The sequence below is a fragment of the Hippoglossus stenolepis genome, chromosome 5, assembly GCF_022539355.2.
Source record: "Hippoglossus stenolepis isolate QCI-W04-F060 chromosome 5, HSTE1.2, whole genome shotgun sequence".
NCBI lineage: Eukaryota > Metazoa > Chordata > Actinopteri > Pleuronectiformes > Pleuronectidae > Hippoglossus > Hippoglossus stenolepis.
In genome coordinates, this window is record NC_061487.1 from 19,661,780 (window position 1) to 19,679,916 (window position 18,137).

Consider the following 18,137-nt stretch of genomic DNA (forward strand, 5'->3'; position numbering starts at 1 on the left):
GCTTTGCGGCACGCTGCTCATAGCGGTGGTGCTAGCAGCTAGTTCAGTTGATCTGTCAGCCCGGAGCTAAACACACACACACACACACACACACACTCACTGACACACACCGCTGGGCACTGCTCTCTTCCGGATTACTCTCCTCTGATGGGTAACGTCCTGTTTTTCCTCTTTTGCCGCACACGGAGACATTTCGCCGAGACGGAGCGCGGGTGCTCGCCGAGCTTTAGCAGCGAAGTCGGCGGTTACCCAGAGAAATCAGCCACGTCTTAATGTTGTCAAGCCAGCTCTTGCTATCGTCTGTTAACGTTGGGTCACAGACCCGCCGAGGCTTTCCACGGACACACAGCGGTGACACACACACACACACACACACTCACTCACTCACTCACCGGCGAACCACTCTCCCGGTGTTAACCTTCACTCACTAGCATCACCCTCTCGAATGTAGCTCGTAAACCCTGGCGAGCCGATGCGGTTCCTCGGTGCCACATCTGGTTGCTAGCGCTAGCTTGTCCTTAGCAGCATATCCCTGATATCTGGCGAACGTTAAAGTAACTGGGATCAGGGTAAAGTTTGTATACCGTCGCTTAACGTGGCTAATGGGATGATTAGCCAGATGCCTAAACCAGCTGTCGTGTGTGCGAGCCGACTTGGGATGAAGTCTAATTGCGGGTATTTCAGTGCTCTTAAGTTTGCAGCAGCGCAGCGTTCACTCTGGCTAGCTGCCCAGCATTAGCTGACTCCCAGTCAAGTTAAACACGGACACTCACCCGTCATTCACCCTAAGGGGACTGGTCACAAGTTGACTGTTTGCACAAGGGATCGTGAGTGTGTCATGGTTGTTTTCACTTGATGCAAACGAGCTTTTATGGGAGGAACTTGGTATCAGTTGTGTGTAATTGTGTCACGTGAATGTATGGCTGTGGAGGTGATCTCCTGTCAGGCACCTAGAGCCTCTTAATGCTGGATGGATTCCTAACCATGGCCAGGTGGTCTGAGCAAGAATCGTCCTCCTGTTGACATTGAGGCTCTTTTACAGTGAGACAAAGCAAAGGCAAGTGCCAGGTTATTATCCCTAACTCCCTGTGGTAATGCTGAGGATCGTCCCAGCCTGACAAGTGAGCCGATTAGAGACTGGGTTGGATTTGCACACACGGGGGAAACGGGAACACCTTGTTGGTGCTGTGAGGGAAACGCAGGCCACTCTGCTCAGGTTGATCCCTCCTCTTATGTGGACTGTACTGGTCAGATCAGAATAGATACAGTATCTCTCGCTTTCCTCCACAGCTCCCATTCGCCTCGCTTCCTGTCAGGCCTGCTATTGAAAGGCAAAATACGTTTGCTCTGCATGCTCCATTAATCTAAATTTTCTCTATCTAACAGCTGAAGGAAGACCCTCCCATGTGATCTCAACTTGGCGCTCGTGATCGAGGACAGACGCACGGCTCATGCTGCCACTGTAGATATGCAATTTCTATGCTACTGAGACATTTGTCTCATTTTAATTCCTGGAGCTGCTTCGGGGGCAGAGTTGAAGCTTGATTACAAAAAGCTGCTGCTCTGAGTCAAGTTGGATCTTTTTTCTCTGCCTGTTTCTTTGCGCTGTCCCAGCATAGTGGGCAAACTGTATGGCACTGGAGGCCAACTGAGCCAAGGGGGACCCTGGCTGTACTGGAGGATTAGTCTGCTGTGGGAGTGGGGACTGGACCAGGAGAGCAGGCCCACAGAGACGCACATCATGCTGCAGGGACACTAAGCTCCCTGTTTAAGCCCCCTCTGTGTGGCACTTGTTTTTTTCCTTTTCCTGCAATCTCATCGGTTTGGATGGTTGAGCACAAGGGCTACTTTGAAGGAACCCACCGGTGGCTGTGGTTTGGCCAAAGCTGACATACTTTTTGCCAGCTATTGCTGATTTAGTATCCTTGTCCACTGCTCCCAATGCTTTAGCCCCCTTCGCTGTGGTCTCCAGTATGTTGAGTGGTGTCTGGAGGCATCGCAGGAGTGGAACTGAACCATTAATACCGTTGTAGCTGGTTACTTTCCGTCATATTTTTTGCACTGTGAAAGATTGCTGGAACACAATTTCAAGGGCTTTTTTCCCCTCTGTGCTGGAACAAAACACCCCAGTCAAGGTTATTTTTCAAATTTAAATCCCGGAAACAAGACAGCTCCAGAGGAGGATGAAACTGAGGAAACAGGTGACAGTGTGTGGAGGGGCCATATTCTGTGTGGCTGTATTCTCTCTGTATCTGATGTTGGATCGAGTCCAACATGACCCTGCAAGGCGACAGAATGCAGGGAATTTTCCACGGGTAAGAATAATTGCTGTTGTGATAAAACCTTTTTCTGCAGTTAAAGTTTGTAGCTCTTCTTTTTGCATGTTTTGTTGTAATACGCCATGATCTGCATCAACGCAGAAACAAACTACAAAACAAAGAAATTTAAAACAAATGTAAATAGTCACGTCCAATCTAATTGTTACTGTAGAGATCTCGCCATGTGCTATCCTCATAGAATCTTTCATTACAGATGATCTAATTTCAAGTCTTTAAACTTAGGTCTGTTCAATGTAATAGAGACATATGTAGGGTTTTATCAGCAGATGTTTTATTATGTTACACAGCTGCGTGAGTTATTATTTTTGTCTGGGTTTTAGAGCCAAATCTCAGTTCTCCAGAACCGGATAGAGCAGCTGGAGCAGCTCCTGGAGGAAAACCACCAAATCATCAGCCACATAAAAGACTCTGTAATGGAGCTCACAGACACAGGAGCTGTGTCTCCCAGCGGCCACCTGCCATTCAGAAGTGCCAATGGTTCCTGGGTACTGCCATTTGATGGTCGCCCCACTTTCCTCGCTGTCAAACCCCAGGATTGCCAGATTGCTGGAGACAGCGGTGGTCAAGCCGACGTTCAGGTGCTCTACTAGTTTTCCCCTTCAGATGAAATGTTAAATGGCCAAACTGTATATGTTGCTGGATGCACATCTGTAGTTTCTTTATATCCCCCAACTCCAAACTGCAACACACATTCATTTCAACCAATATAATCTACCCAATATGGGACTCGCATGATGTGTGCATTGCATCTGCACACACTTGCCCGTTAAACAGTCTTGACAATCATCACACATGCATGCATCACTGAATCCTCGGCCAGCTACTGACATGAGAACAACCCATTCTGGTCACTTTAACTACCTTAAGACAGAAATGTCTTTCAACAGTGCAGTGGCACCTTCTACTATCTGAAAACATCTCTGCAGAAAGATTAATGGATTCGCTCCACACTTGCAGGATCCAGTTTATCAATAACACTCATTCATGTAACACAAACAAGTACACATTCATAAAAACAGACACAACCCCACCCTGATAACATCCACCCCCTACCAACGGTGACACCAGCCCCCCCGCATGCCACCCCTTCATTATCTGAATCGACAGCTCTCCAGCCCTGTCAGGTCCACCCATATTAGGAAACATGGCAGTTGTAAAAATCAATTATGAGAAAGCATTTATATATTCATTATAGTTCTTTTTTTATTTTTATAATTTCTTTCTCGCTTCTCTCCCATACATATACATTCCTAGACATGAACCTGCATACAAATGTCTCTGACAACACAAATTAAATTTGTTGTAACTCCATGATGTCATAATTATGACTATTTCATCAGGTTTGTTATATACGTACTAAATTCTGCACGTCACCCTTTTTTTATACTCCATCTCTCCCTGTGTGCCCTTTCCAATTTCCATCATTGTATCTGTAAAAGCACAACTGTTTTGTTGGTCTGTTACTTCATAATTTTGTGTTTCATCATAGATGCTGGATGTTTACTCAATCGTGAAGTTTGATAACCCAGACGGTGGTGTATGGAAGCAGGGTTTCGACATAACTTATGAGCCTGACGAGTGGGACAATGAGCCTCTTCAAGTCTTTGTGGTCCCTCACTCCCACAATGATCCAGGTGAGTTGCAAGGGTGTTAGACCCACACACTGTGAAACTAGATGTTGAAAATGCCTCATGCGGTTGTTTGAAAGTCTGTCTGATCAAACGGTTTGTGGAGACACAGCCTTAAGCGGTTTTTAAACGAGATTAAAAATAGTGCCTTGTTGGTATAGATGAGACAAACCAGTGTCTGTGAAGCCAAACCTGTGATGGAGGCTCATGACAGGGGTGTAGAAATCATTTGTACTCATATTATTAGCATAATGCTGACATGATTGACGGCTCGGCCACAAACTATGGAATTACAAAGATATTGGCATTGGAGAACTTTGGCTATTTATAGGTGGTGTTGGCTCAGATTTGACTTTTAGACTGACATTTCCATTAAATATTTTTACCATCCTGCCACATGCTTGGTAAGTTGACAGTTATTGATATGTTGACAGGCTGTAGAGACCTGGAAGGTTTGCCCAACAACAGAGAACTGACTTCACTCGGAGCTAAATTTGATTCAAACTGGGCTGCAAAGTTTTTCTTCAGGTATTTTTTGTGCAGCAGGGTCCAGTGTTTATAGATGATGTGAAGGTGTTACAACCAGAATGTTAAAAATGCTGCAGTAAATAGCCCCGTCCTGCACAAGTGAATATGAGCTCTTGATCTTTTTTTACCATCACCTTGTGAAAGACACTGATTATGATTCTTCGTGAATAGAGAATGATCTGGAAGCTTGATCTCTATAAAACATATTAGCCTTTCACAGGATATTTATAAGATGATATTATATATGTGATATTCCACACGGTTGCACGCTAAAACTGCAGTGAAAGAGCTTTTTAGACACGTTCTTTGGTACCACTCTGCTAAGTAGTTTTCTGAGGAGAACAGCTCTACCTGAATTAAATATGAGTTTTATTTTTGATCTGTTGCAGCACTTTTTGCACAGTGCTGATTATCTGTACCTGCCCTGTCTGCTTGCCTTTGTATCAGCCTGTGAGTGGGAGTGGGGGGTTGTTTAGACTGTCACAATAGCGGATAGTCTGTGTGCCAACTGTTGTGCAGATTGTTTTCATATATTTATCTTCTTAGGTTGGATCAAGACTTTTGACAAGTACTTCACAGACCAGACGCAGCACATTTTAAACAACATGGTGGTGAAGTTGGCTGAGGATCCTCGCAGGAAGTTCATCTGGTCTGAGATTTCGTTCCTCTCCAAGTGGTGGGAGACTGCAGACACACAAAAACAGGAGGCTGTGCGCAAGTGAGGAACAGCTTAGTGAAGCAAAGCACTTTTACTTTATATTTCCCCACTGAGAATTAATTGAGACGTCCTCGATGGTCGTTAAGTACAGTGTTTTTACACAATGCCCAGTATCTACTGGCACACTGTGGAAACTCTAAAAATAGCTTATCGGGTTAAAGTGACTCTTTCTCTTTAGGACTGGATTATCCTCACCTTGCTTTCTTAATCCTCTCTATTCCACAGGCTGATCCTGGGAGGGCAGCTTGAGATTGTGACAGGAGGCTGGGTGATGACGGATGAAGCCAACGTTCACTACTTTGCCATGATAGACCAGCTCATCGAAGGACATCAGTGGCTTGAGAGAAATCTGGGTACGTGATCCATCAGAATTTGTCCTTCGCCATTCAAACACAGGAGAGTGACAGTGAAGGAAGAATAATCTTCTGTCTGTCCTTGAATGTTTTGAAAGATTCATTCTTTCCTTTTTATCTGATTATACATATTCCATCTCCTCCTGACAGGTATAACCCCACGCAGTGGGTGGGCTGTAGACCCCTTTGGTCACAGTGCTACAATGCCCTATCTTCTGAAGAAGGCCAACCTGACCAGCATGCTCATTCAGCGAGTCCACTACTCCATCAAAAAACACTTTGCCTCCACCCGCAGCCTGGAGTTTATGTGGAGGCAGGCCTGGGGTGAGTGGAGCGGAGCCAGCAATGTCATCTGATTCATGCGCTCATCTTTGTTGGGCTCATAGCGGAATGAGTCATGCTACTTGTTATGGCCCTTGAAAGACGGAGAAATTTTGGAAGGACAACCAGTTTGTAATGACTCTAGAGAAACTGTCTTCATTAACATTTCGTAATGAACGAGATGCCTGCTGAAGATTTACTGCCCATTTTTTTCTTAATGGAAAATACCTTGAATATATTATCAATAAGTAATAGCCACTTCTTTTAAAGAATTGATTTTACTGTCATTTACCTTCAGCTGCTTTATCCAGCATTATTCAGCACATTGCACAAGCTTCAATGAAATTACCAACATGTCTATGATCATAAATATCAGCCCTACGCAGAACATGCTTTATCTGTGTATTTCCATAATAAATGTCTCAATCCAGTTTGTTTTTACTTTACTGCTTTGACAGACACTGGATCGGGCACAGACATGTTTTGCCACATGATGCCGTTCTACAGCTACGATGTGCCTCACACCTGCGGACCAGATCCCAAGGTCTGCTGCCAGTTTGATTTCAAGAGGTTACCGGGTGGTCGGATAAACTGCCCCTGGAAAGTGCCACCAAAACCTGTGGTGGAGGCCAACCTAGCAGAGAGGTGAGGAATGAAGGGTGGATAGTTATGTTGGGTTCAAATCAGTACTGTAGATCATATCCAGACAATTTTTTTGGATGAAGAGCCAGATCAAGATATCTGGACTGATGAGATGTAATTTCCCTTGAAAGAAAAACTGGTATTGGTGTAAATTAGAGCTAAAACAATTAGTCTGTCAATCAATAATTTGTTTGTCAGAAAAATAATTTTAATATTTAAGACACGATGAAACAAAATGCAGAATAATCTCATGTTCCATCTTCTCAAAGGTCAGGAACTGCAGCTGTTCTTTGTCATGTGTGAAACAGAAAAAATATTGAAGGAAGTCTTCTGTTTGATCTAGTTTGTTCATTATTTGTGTAACTCAAGATCCTAATCACATGATATGGAGCAAAAAAAAGTGTCATAGATCAAATAATGAATCGGTTAATTGAGAAAACTATCATTAATAAATACCATTGTCAGCTACAGCCCAAGTGTTCAAGATGTCAGATTAAATATCAAGACATACAAAAGCATAAAACATGTTTGGGATTGTGTTTCTCCCTTGCATAGTTCTCCACAAGTCAAGTTTATTTTTCTACTAAAAGACACATTCATCTCAATTAGTCCTTTGTTTGTTACATGTTTATGTGAAATTTGTCTCCAGCTGCTCACAGCAGTTTGGTCGCCGCTGTTGGCGCGCGGTGTTTTCTGAACTGCTCCCCGACAAATAAACTAAACTTGAACCCGTGCCAGGGACAACAGCCAGAGAGGGCAGATGAACTGAGGGAGAGTCACACAGACACTGCAGATACTATCGCAGTCACATTGAGCTAAAAAACTTTCCCCAGTACATATTTCAGTGGCTGATTCAAAAAACACCCCAGGGCTAATTTGATGCTCCTCCTTCCATGGTCAGATGGATTTCCTAGAAAACTGGCATTTACAAACAAAGCAGGGCAGTTTGGATGCCAAGAGATAATTCACTTTTTTCCTTTTTTATAAACCCTCTTTCTCATTCAGGGCAAATCTGCTCCTGGATCAGTATCGTAAAAAGTCCAAACTCTACCGCAGCAAAGTGCTCCTGGTCCCACTGGGAGATGACTTCCGCTACGATAAGGCCTTGGAGTGGGATCAGCAGTTCACCAACTACCAGAAGCTGTTTGACTACATGAATTCTCACCCAGAGCTGCACGTACAGGTAAGAGGATAATTTGTCAACTGTCACAAATTGTGCTTTCAAATATATATGTATATTTGTTTTGTTTGTGCTCATGCATGTCAGCATGTGGTGCTCGGAGTATCTCAGTGAACAAGCTTTCTTGTGATAATGAATCATGCAGTGGTATTTTAAGTTGCTGACAGAACAAAGAATCTGTCACGACTCAGTGTTCAGAAGATGCAGGAGGAAAGGTGCATGAATAATAATGAGGGCTGTTTATTTCTTCTGTTCAGCTGTGTTTCAGTAGTCTTTGTGTTTTTTTTGCCTTTTTTCCCAACATGTCGTCTGTCACCAGGCTCAGTTTGGGACTCTCTCAGACTATTTCGATGCTGTATACAAAGCACAGGGAGTGGCCCAGGGATCCAGACCTCCAGACTTCCCGGTGCTAAGTGGAGATTTCTTTGCCTATGCAGACCGTGAAGATCATTACTGGACTGGCTACTTCACCTCTCGTCCCTTTTACAAGAGCCTGGACCGGGTGATTGAGTCGCACCTCAGGTGGGGCAGATTAATCGCACATTGCTAATGATTGACACAAATCATTTGTATTGCTCTTGTACTCTTGCATTTTATGTGGGTTCGAGGAAAGGACGCTATAATGTCCACACAACTTTTAATAATGGAAGCCAATACATCTTTCTTTAAAGGTCTTCTCAGTGCTAACTGTTTGTCATTGTCCTTCAGGGGGGCTGAGATCCTTTACAGTCTGGCAGTTGCGAATGCTCGACATGTGGGCATGGAAGGACGCTACCCAGTTTCAGACTATGCCCTGCTGGTTGACGCGAGGCAGTCTGTTGCTCTCTTCCAGCATCACGACGCCATCACTGGCACCGCGAAGGAAAATGTTGTCATTGACTACGGCACCAAGTAAGGATCTGGGTTTTAAAGCTAAATTACAGTATGGATTGGAGGCATTGAATTGTTTTAGAATTTAATTTATATGAAACACTGTGCATCAACTTTTTAATCATCCGCCTCTGTGGCCATTTAAAAGTTTCCTGCTCAATACTTTGAAGGAAAAGTATTGAAAAGCCATCTGCTGTGACGGCTGCAGTAAGCATTGATTCCTTCTTCTCCTCCCTAGATTACTGCGTTCGCTCATTGGTCTGAAGAGGGTAATCACTAATGCTGCTCATTTCCTGGTGATGAAGAACAAAGAGTTTTATCGCTTTTACCAGACCGAGCCCTTCCTGGAGACGGTAAGAGGAAACATGATCTGATTCATCCTCCGTGGTTTAATGCAGTGTTAAAAAACTGACCCTTTGTTACTTTTATTGAGATTTTAGTCCGTTCCCTGAGTTATATTTTCTGTTCTGTAGGATGATCGGCGTGCTACTCAAGACTCTCTTCCTCAGCGCACTTTAATCGAGCTGGACCCAGCAGGGCCAAGGTATCATCTACATCCCACTGCATCTCTCATCTCGTCCGCCTCCTCCTCTTTCCCACCATCCTGAGCTCATGATTTATTTTTTCTCTGGCAGGTACATGGTTCTGTTCAACCCTGTCGAGCAGGAGCGGCTGTGTGTGGTGACCGTGTTGGTCAACACGGTCAGGGTGCGGGTGCTTACGGAGGATGGACAGACGCTCCCCGTGCAGCTGAGCGGTCAGTGGAGCTCTGCCAGTCAAATGAGTGCAGAGGTATTTGAGGTAAGACAAAATTTATTAGGCACTGCTTGTTTCTGTCATTGTCCACACTGTTAACGCTTCAGCTACAGTACTGCTGGTTCTCTCAAAAGCATTTTGAATATGTTCATATGCAAATACAAAGTCCTTATATAGAAAACTCCTAGACACTCTTTTAAACAGTTACAATGTTAACACAACAATGATTCTCATGCATGGTCACATTGAATCTAAATTCTGACACATTTTGGCATAAAGACTCCTATCAAAAACTCCTGAATTGTGTTTATGCAGAAAAGCACTGGAGTTTGAGTCTAATATGACCATGCCATTATAGTGAAGGCATTTTAATTGTTTAAAAAGAGCACATCAAACAAACCCACATGCAGGAAGTTCTCCTCACCAAACATTTTGTACAAAGTCTTTATCGTTATGTGCTTAAAGCAACATTAAGTAACGTTTACTGAGCAACAGCGCCCCCTGCAGCCACACATGGTGATCAGTTCTGTTGGGCTCTGGGTGCAAACAATGAAGTGGTTTTCATGTAGAGACAAAACAAAGTCTATCGATCAAAGTCTAACCCTCTCTGACTGCATAGTTAATACACCAACATCTGTTCAGATTTCTTAATGTTTGAAGCTTCCTTGCTAAATATTGGAGATAAACACTGTTTCTTTTTCTTGTCATCTAAGTGTTTTTAACTGATTTACAGTTAAACATTACTCTGACGGTATAAGCTCCGACTATGAGTCAGTTACTCATTCCTACCTGCTCACCAAAATTATAATGGTCAGTTCTAGCTCTTAAAGGGGCAAAACAGTGATCTATACATCAGAGTCGATTAACGGGGCTTCCCATGAAATATAACCAATTATACTTAACCATGAGGAATTGGTAGTTAAAACCTCTTTTCAAAACTACCCTGCCTCAAAGCCCTGTTAACTCTTGCACCTGAGGTAAATGAAGAACCTGATCACTATTTGAGGAAATGTGGTAATAAAGAAACTGGCAGGACTTCCAGCTCTTCACGGAAACTAATGAATTTGAATGAGAAAGACGGAGAATTCAGTCTCATCTCATCATATTTTAATTACAACACACTGTCGCTAATGTTTAATTGCTTTAAACTTTTAATGAATGCCTCGTGGTCAACACTCCCCGATCTGATTTAACAAGGAAAATGAAGCTAGAGCTATAAAACTCCAGCTGAAAATTTCACTGCTGGGATTTTTTAAACACATCCTGCCGTTCTTCCATCCTTTTTTGTCCAGGCATCGTTCATGGTTCGCCTGCCGCCGCTGGGTCTGGCCGTTTTCCATCTTTACGACTCTCCGGACTCGCCCATGACGCTTCGCTCCGACACGCTGCTCAGGCTGTCTGGACGGGGCGTCAGTGCTCGGGCCGCGGACACGCTTCCTGTTCGCTCTCAGCAGGCTGACCCTCAAACCTTCTACATCAGCAGTCAGGCTCTCACACTTGGCTTCTCTGGGACCACGGGTCTGCTGGAGGTTTGTGTGTCCTGTTTTCTGTTGACCTTCCATCTGAGTTAAGGATTTGCTCTTCTGTGTTAACTTCCATTTGGACTTTTGTAGGAGAGAAAAAAACAACCTGAGTTTGTTTGAGCAGAGTGAAAATGTCATCTCTTGTTGCTCCTCATATATGATTTCATCTCTTTTCTAATTGTCTTTTCTTCACTCTGCGCTCTCTTCCTCTGTGTGGCTTTTTCATCTGCAGAGCATCAAGCAAAAAGATGATCTCCAAGAAGTGAAGGTTCAGATGCAGTTCATGGTTTACGGCACTCGCCCCTCCAAAGACAAAAGTGGAGCGTACCTCTTTCTACCTGATGGAAAAGCCAAGGTATTCTCTCAGATGTTTAGTTCTCACAAGTCTTTGATAAAAAGCCTCCCTTGTGGATTGTCATTTTATCATGCTGGGCGAGCTCAGGGCTGAGAGGCACTGCTGCTTCATCTCCTTGATTTTTAAGACAACACAATATGCAGGAGTGTAGGGGATTTGTTACTCTGCTCGTGTCTTATTACTCATTCTGCTGGGGGGGGCTCCTTCTACTCAATTGTTCCTTGACTCAAATTGTATTACTCATTCAGCTTGCGATTCCTCTTCCTGTCGTCCTGCTTTCAGCCCTACCACCAGAAAGAATCGCCTGTGGTGCGCGTTGTGGAGGGGCCCCTCTTCTCCGAGGTGGTGGCACACTACCAGCATTTCCAGCAGACCGTTCGCATCCACAATGTGCCAGGTAATAAACGCACAAAACTGCAGTTTGGAATCCCATCAAATGGCTTTTTTTTCCTGGAGCTTTTTAATGTTCAGTTAAAGGCACCAGATGGTACAATTCAACAATATGCTTACCTAAATGACCATTTATTATTCAATTAGGGACTTTTTTTCCCCCTGTCATCTGACAGTGTTGCTGCCTTTTTTCTTTTTCTTTGAGCAGGCTAAGTAGCATTTGTCCCATATTTGAACATCTGCATTTACTTTACTCTATGGCCGTAGTTTACTTACCTCAAAGGAGGTCAAGTTTTTCCGTCTGTGATTGTCCGTCTGTAGGGTAGCAGGATTTCACAAAAACTACTTTAAGGATAACTATGAAACTTAGGGGTAGGATGCATTATGGGTCAGGAAGGAACGCATTCAATTTCACGATGGATATGAATAAATTGGCAAATCTAGGAATTTTCTTTCACTTCTCTTTAGCGTTTCCCACAGAATTAATTCGATCTATGGGGGAGCGGGGGGTGCACGCACATGAACGCCAACAACAAATTCCAAGTGACAGATGCACAGACTAAGGGCACAGTCACAGATAAATTGCAGGACAAAGTTTATCATAGGTTTACTCCACCAGAAGCCAGATAATTAATAGGAAACATTGCTCTAACTTTGCAGAGGCATGTACTCTCAGTGTCCCTCGACTTCTGAATACTTTGTGTTTATGTTTTCAGGGGTGGATGGTTTGTCTGTAGACTTCACCACCACGGTGGACATCAGAGATCAGACCAATAAGGAGCTCGCCATGCGCCTGGTTACCGACATCCAGAGTGGAGATGTCTTCTACACAGACCTCAACGGCTTCCAGGTCGGTCCCACTCCGCTGAGTAGAGAAGTTTAACTTGCATTTCTTTTTTTATTCTGTCCCAATATAACTATGTATCCTTGATTTGCGTTTGATCACCACTTGTAGATGCAATCTCGTCGCCACCATCTGAAGCTTCCCTTGCAGGCCAACTTTTATCCCATGCCCAGCCAGGCGTACATCCAGGACAGCCACCACCGCCTCACACTGCACACGGCTCAGTCTCTGGGCGTCAGCAGCTTGGAGAGCGGTGCGTATCTTGTTGCATTTTATTTGATGTTATGTCATTTCTCGATTTTCATTAGAATTTTTTTGTATGAAAGATGTCTCGGAAATGCACTCTGGTTGTCTTTATGGTCTTCTGCCTTTTTATGGAATAGTATTGAAGCAATTATCTTTCCCTCGAGAGGTTTTCAGAAAGCAAAGCAATTCACATCCACACGTTTGTGTGCTGAGCTAATCCTTTTATCATTATGCCTGAATGATGGGGGCGTCAAGTTCAATACTTTTTCTTTAATGCTTTTGTGTAAAAGTTGTTGTCCCTCCTCCCCCTCCTCCTCCTCCTCCCTCAGGCCAGCTTGAAGTGATAATGGACCGGCGCTTAATGCAGGATGATAATCGTGGACTCGGCCAGGGCCTGAAGGACAACAAGAAGACGGTCAACCACTTCCGACTGCTGCTGGAGAGGAGATCCATGGGCAACAAGGTCAGTGAGATCGACAGCAGAGGCGGTTGGTGAAGCTGGGCAAGAGTTTTTGAAATTTCAGCACATCACGTCCGACTCTGCGGTCCTGAATTATTCTCTTTTATCAAGGTTGTTTAACAACAGAGTTTTGTCCTTCATTCTTTGTTTATTAAATCCTGTTTTTGTATCTTTTCTTTCCAGTACTCATTACCACCCCATCTGTCTTATCCTCTCCACTCTCTAATTTTGTTTTCACTTTTCTTCTTTTTCCACTTCATTACCTCCAGTATGATGGTTTCTTTGCCAGACTCTCATCCTTGTTTAGTTCTTTCCTCTCCAAATTTTTGACTGATGGATTTCAAGAGGTAACAATGCCGTGGCAACAGTGGGGATGCTTGGTAGCCTGTGTCATAGTGTGCACCGTAGATCCAGCTCCTATCTTTTACCTCCCTCCTCGTAGCTGTAGAAAAAGTGCTCCGTCTTTTACGACAAGTGCCATTGACGGAAACAAATGATATAATTTATCAAGTAAATGAACACATCGGCAGAGAACGGGAGCCACTGGCTGCGGTTTTTATAACACAGCTCTGATAAAACTGCTGATGGGATGAAGTTGCTGTGGCTCGCCTCAAACATCGTGTTGGAAATACTCTTAATTTAAAATATGACAACATAGTGCCTGAGCTGGAACAGACCCCATATAGATTGATTAGTGCTGCTGTGTGTGGACTAGAATTAGGAACAGGCCTCCTATTCCTCATGGTGAACAGGCTGTAAAGCTTCTAGAGTCATTGACATCTTAACCACCTTGGGTTTAATCTGTGACTTTCCCTCTTTAGATGATGGACAGTGCAACGACCAGCTACCCGTCTATACTCAGTCACATAACCAACGCTGTCCTGAACCACGAGGTGCTGGCGCTGCCCGTCCTGCCCAAAAGACGCGGCATCCCTCCTCTGCAGACCTTCTCCCCTCTCAAGTCCCTCCTGCCCTGCGACTTCCACCTGTTGAACCTGCGCAGCATCCAGAGCCAGGTGAGGGGCAGACCAACCTGCACATAAAGAGTGAAGGAACTACGCATCCCATAAACCATTGCAAATAAACCCTTTCCAATTACTTCCAGCCCACTTCCTCTTGAGTTTAATCTTGTTGTTAAAACAGTAAATATCACACAGACCTGTGGCTTCTACAGGAGCATATTACATTGTTTCACAGTCTTGTAGCTTGTGGTAAGTCTGCACTGAGGGTTACAACCTTATGGCTGATCATCCAAATCTCTGTTCAGAAAATGAATGGGAATTCAACTTCTGGAACCACAATGTCTATAACAACATGATCATGGCTTTAGGTAATTTTATATGTTGACTTTGTAACTGTGTGTGAGCAGCAGGACCCCCACTCTCCGTCTCCATACGCGGCCTTGATTCTTCACCGTCTGGCGCTGGACTGTGGCCTTGAGACTCAGAATCTGGGCTTTAACTGCACCACCACTCAAGGACAGGTCAGAACACACACACACACACACACACACACACACACACACACACACACACACACACACACACACACACACACACTAAAATAATAAACAGGCAATATGTTTGATTGTACACAAATTTAAGTAAATGTCCCTTTTCCTAACTAAACATTTCATGAGTTTATAAAATATGATCTGACTCAAACTGTATAAATTAGTTCAATATTAAAGAGCAGCTTTAATGTTAATGCACCAATAATAATGATTGATGTAATAGCTTAATAGTGATTTAATAATGTAACACTTGCAGGTGCCGTTTTAGGATAACGTGTATTTTATTGTTGATGCTTTAAGGACGTTTTGTTGCCAAAACTTTACTATTCGCAGTATTTCTAAACAGTTTTATTGCGATTTCTATTCTCAAGCACTCTTGGCTTTCCTTCCCTTCTCTCTCCCTGTGCAGCTGAGTGTATCAGGACTGTTCAAGAACCTGGACCTGCAGCTCCTCCAGCCCATGTCCCTGACCCTGATGCACTCCGGCACGCCTCTGGCCAACGACTCAGCCATCAGCCTCGACCCCATGGAGATCTCCGCCTTCAAGCTCAAACTGCGCTAAGAGTCATCCACACTAAACGAGGCAATACGAAGGAAAAAAAAACAAAACCCAGCAGACTCCTTGGACCAAGAACCAGTCCCACGCTGGGGCGGCGGACTGGGGCTGGGGTCTCTCCGTTTTGTCAAGCAGAACAACGAACACTACAGCTCGGAGAGGGAGGGTCCACTGTAACAGGACTGACTGCACAGCAGGGGGCAGGCGACAGCTTGTTACTGTGGACATCTCTGAGAGCAGCTAAAACCCTGGTGAACCTTCAGCTGCTCTGATACGAGCAGGACTGAGTCAGTCGTCGGATACGAGCTGGTATCTGTTCATCTCCATAATCGAACACGAAATCTCATTTAGTTCTGCTTTGTAAGAACCTTTTCTATCTTCGCTCCTGGACTGAACTACTGAATGTAAATATCCCAAATGATAAGTTGGGGGGTGGGTGGGGGGGTGTGAGACTTGTGCCACATCAGAGTGCAATTTACAGAGCTTTATTTGGTGTATGCATTTTTTATTTTAATTTTCTTTAATTTTATGTACGGCAGTGAAGTCACACATCACAACACTTTGTTCTTTTTGTACTAATAGATCTACTGTTGACTGCAGTAGTTTTTTTTATTTTACCCGACAGACTCGAATGCAGCAAAGAGAATGTGTGGTCTCTCCATCTCAGCGCGCCAGGAGACCCAAGCTACGGCTCTTAAAGCTACCGGAGTCCCACGTCGGGCCCACACGACCACAATGTGATCATGAATCATATCAGACGACTGTTTACCTTCTGTCCACTGGTTGTTTTCTTGTAGATAGTTCAAAGACCTTACCCCCCTCTTCTTTTCCTGTCCTATACCTCATATATATATATATACCACAATGCAGATACATCAGTGTGTGTGCAGAGAATGTTGATGTGAATACTTGAGGTTTTTCTTAATTTTGTGTGGGGGTTGTGTCGACACTATCAGGGACCACTCATAGTTCTGTTGGGCATCATGGATCAATGTGTGTGTCGAGCGGTTTGTCAGATCATCGCAGTAAAAAGGAAGCTTCCTGTTTAGTCAAAGTAAAGGAGAAGTTCACCCAACTTGCAATAGAAAGTGTGGTTTTCCTGTAGAGACACTTTTGAGTGTTAGGAACTTCATTTCTCTGGAGCCTGATGGGAATCTTTTAACAGAATAAAGCAAATTCTTATTTAAGAAGCGGAAACAGGAAAAGATTTAGCTTTTTTGCTCTGTAGCAGATGTCGATTATTTAATTTCTTTTGATCACATAAACACTATCAATCTTTTTAAATCCCCAAATAATGGAGACGAATGGAATAAAGATGTTGCTCAGTGCAGTTTAAACAAATTTGATGCGAACTAGTCTCCAGAAAGGACTAAACTAATTCTGGGCCTCTTTTGTGTTTCTGCTGAAGCGGTGACCAAATCAAGTGTTCTCCAAGCAAACCGTATATATGCTAGAAAAAAGAGTTTTGTGTGCTGTCGACATAAACTAATGGACCACAATGCATTGCACAAATAAAATTATGAGAAGCTTGGCACAGCCGAATAATATGTGACAAGTCTTTAGGGGCAAACCTGGAATTTTTGGAAAAAGTTGATTTCGTATGTGAATTTGTCAACGTGTCTCCAGTAGAAGGGTGTGTGTGTATCTCTAACTTTCCCTGCTTCTATCATTGTGCACATGATTGTTTTAGTAGAGTAACTACACAGAGGTGTATAGAACAGCTGCTATGTTTGAGACACTGCGTCAGTCAGACAGAGACGAAGCTGTTGAATTATTTTTCAAATGTGTTTTTTCATTGTTCAAATGTCAGAGATGGATTTCTCTGCATGGCTACATTCCACTAGAATCATGTTCTGTGCAATTTGGGTGAACTGACCCTTTGGAAATGTGTTAGATTAAATGCCACACAGGAGGAAGAAGTTTTCTTTGAATCAGCTGCATTTCTTTCTTTTTTTTTTTTTAAAACCTTCAGCTCCACTGTGCTTATTATTCTGAGGCTGTTGCAGCTCAGGCAACTTTGACGCAGAATAGTCTGGACCCTTCTCGTGTGTGTGTGTGTGTGTGTGTGTGTGTGTGTGTGTGTGTGTGTGTGTGTGTGTGTGTGTGTGTGTGTGTGTGTGTGTGTGTGTGTGTGTGTGTGTGTGTGTGTGTGTGTGTGTGTGTGTGTGTGTGTGTGTGTGTGTGTGTGTGTGTGTGTGTGTGTGTGTGTGTGTGTGTGTGTGTGTGTTCGTTCACAGACGAACCTGTGTCACAGTTTGTACTGCACCACTAATCTTCCCCTGCTGCCTCCGTGTCCCGTCGCCGTAACCGCTCATCTTCATTTTCCACAGGAGCTCTGCTGCTCCTCCTCTGGTCCTGATATCTGTTCTGCCACATAGTTCAACACCCCCCCCCCGGTTGCAAGTGACATCTCAGTCAGAAAACACTTCACTGCATCATGATTTGCACTTTCTCCTGTCGTCCTATGACCCCATCCCATCTCTCCCCTGCTGCCTCAGTAGGCGTCTGACTCTCTGTCTAAATGTCTTTCTTTTTATAATTTTTTTTTTTTTTGGATATCTGTTGTAGGGCTGTCATTTTTTTTGTTTGTTCAGAGGTAATATATGAAGGTGAGGTGTCTGTCTTTGTTTTATTGATGATGGATTAAAGCTGCAGTAGAACTACAGAGGAGACGGGGAGTGAATAAAAAATCCAAATACAAGGTTTTTGTCTTTATCTGAAATTCATTTGATTTTCTTATTTTATTCCAGCCTCTATTTGTTAAAGGGCTGGACCGATTCTGCGTCAGTAGGGGGCAACATTGAGTCAGTAGCTCCAGCTTCTGTGAGGCTGTTCTGAGGTGTTGGGGATATCAGCCTTTTGTCCAAGGCTTCAGTCGTCAGTGTCCCACTCAGAGAAGCTGCTGTTAACGTGGC

The 18,137-nt window shown here is 43.8% G+C and overlaps 1 protein-coding gene across 5 annotated transcripts; it reads left to right on the top strand.

Moving 5' to 3' along the window:
• Positions 1 to 17,923, top strand: man2a2 (mannosidase, alpha, class 2A, member 2). Of its 5 annotated transcripts, none has more exons than XM_035157446.2 (24): positions 1 to 151; positions 1,387 to 2,315; positions 2,660 to 2,917; positions 3,829 to 3,973; positions 5,042 to 5,213; positions 5,439 to 5,566; positions 5,717 to 5,890; positions 6,346 to 6,532; positions 7,535 to 7,712; positions 8,029 to 8,231; positions 8,418 to 8,600; positions 8,818 to 8,932; positions 9,053 to 9,123; positions 9,215 to 9,380; positions 10,628 to 10,864; positions 11,091 to 11,213; positions 11,496 to 11,610; positions 12,320 to 12,453; positions 12,559 to 12,700; positions 13,023 to 13,156; positions 13,423 to 13,500; positions 13,975 to 14,169; positions 14,523 to 14,636; positions 15,076 to 17,923. In XM_035157446.2, exons 2-24 carry the CDS (start codon positions 2,184 to 2,186, stop codon positions 15,226 to 15,228), a joined length of 3,537 nt encoding a protein of 1,178 aa, XP_035013337.1. In that variant the 5' UTR covers positions 1 to 151; positions 1,387 to 2,183; the 3' UTR covers positions 15,229 to 17,923. The 5 variants fall into 5 exon arrangements, with proteins under 5 accessions (XP_035013337.1, XP_035013339.1, XP_035013340.1 ...); XM_035157448.2 differs by having other exon boundaries at positions 14,526 to 14,636; XM_035157449.2 differs by lacking the exon at positions 13,423 to 13,500.
• The last annotated feature ends 214 nt before the right edge of the window (positions 17,924 to 18,137 follow it).

What these genes read in the sequence shown, in the direction of transcription:
- man2a2 (XM_035157446.2), top strand. Translation starts at nt 2,184, where the DNA reads ATGAAACTGAGGAAACAGGTGACAGTGTGTGGAGGGGCCATATTCTGT. An exon ending in CAGACCTCAACGGCTTCCAG is followed by an intron (nt 12,454 to 12,558) that starts GTCGGTCCCACT and finishes CACCACTTGTAG; the next exon opens with ATGCAATCTCGTCGCCACCA. An exon ending in CGTCAGCAGCTTGGAGAGCG is followed by an intron (nt 12,701 to 13,022) that starts GTGCGTATCTTG and finishes CTCCTCCCTCAG; the next exon opens with GCCAGCTTGAAGTGATAATG.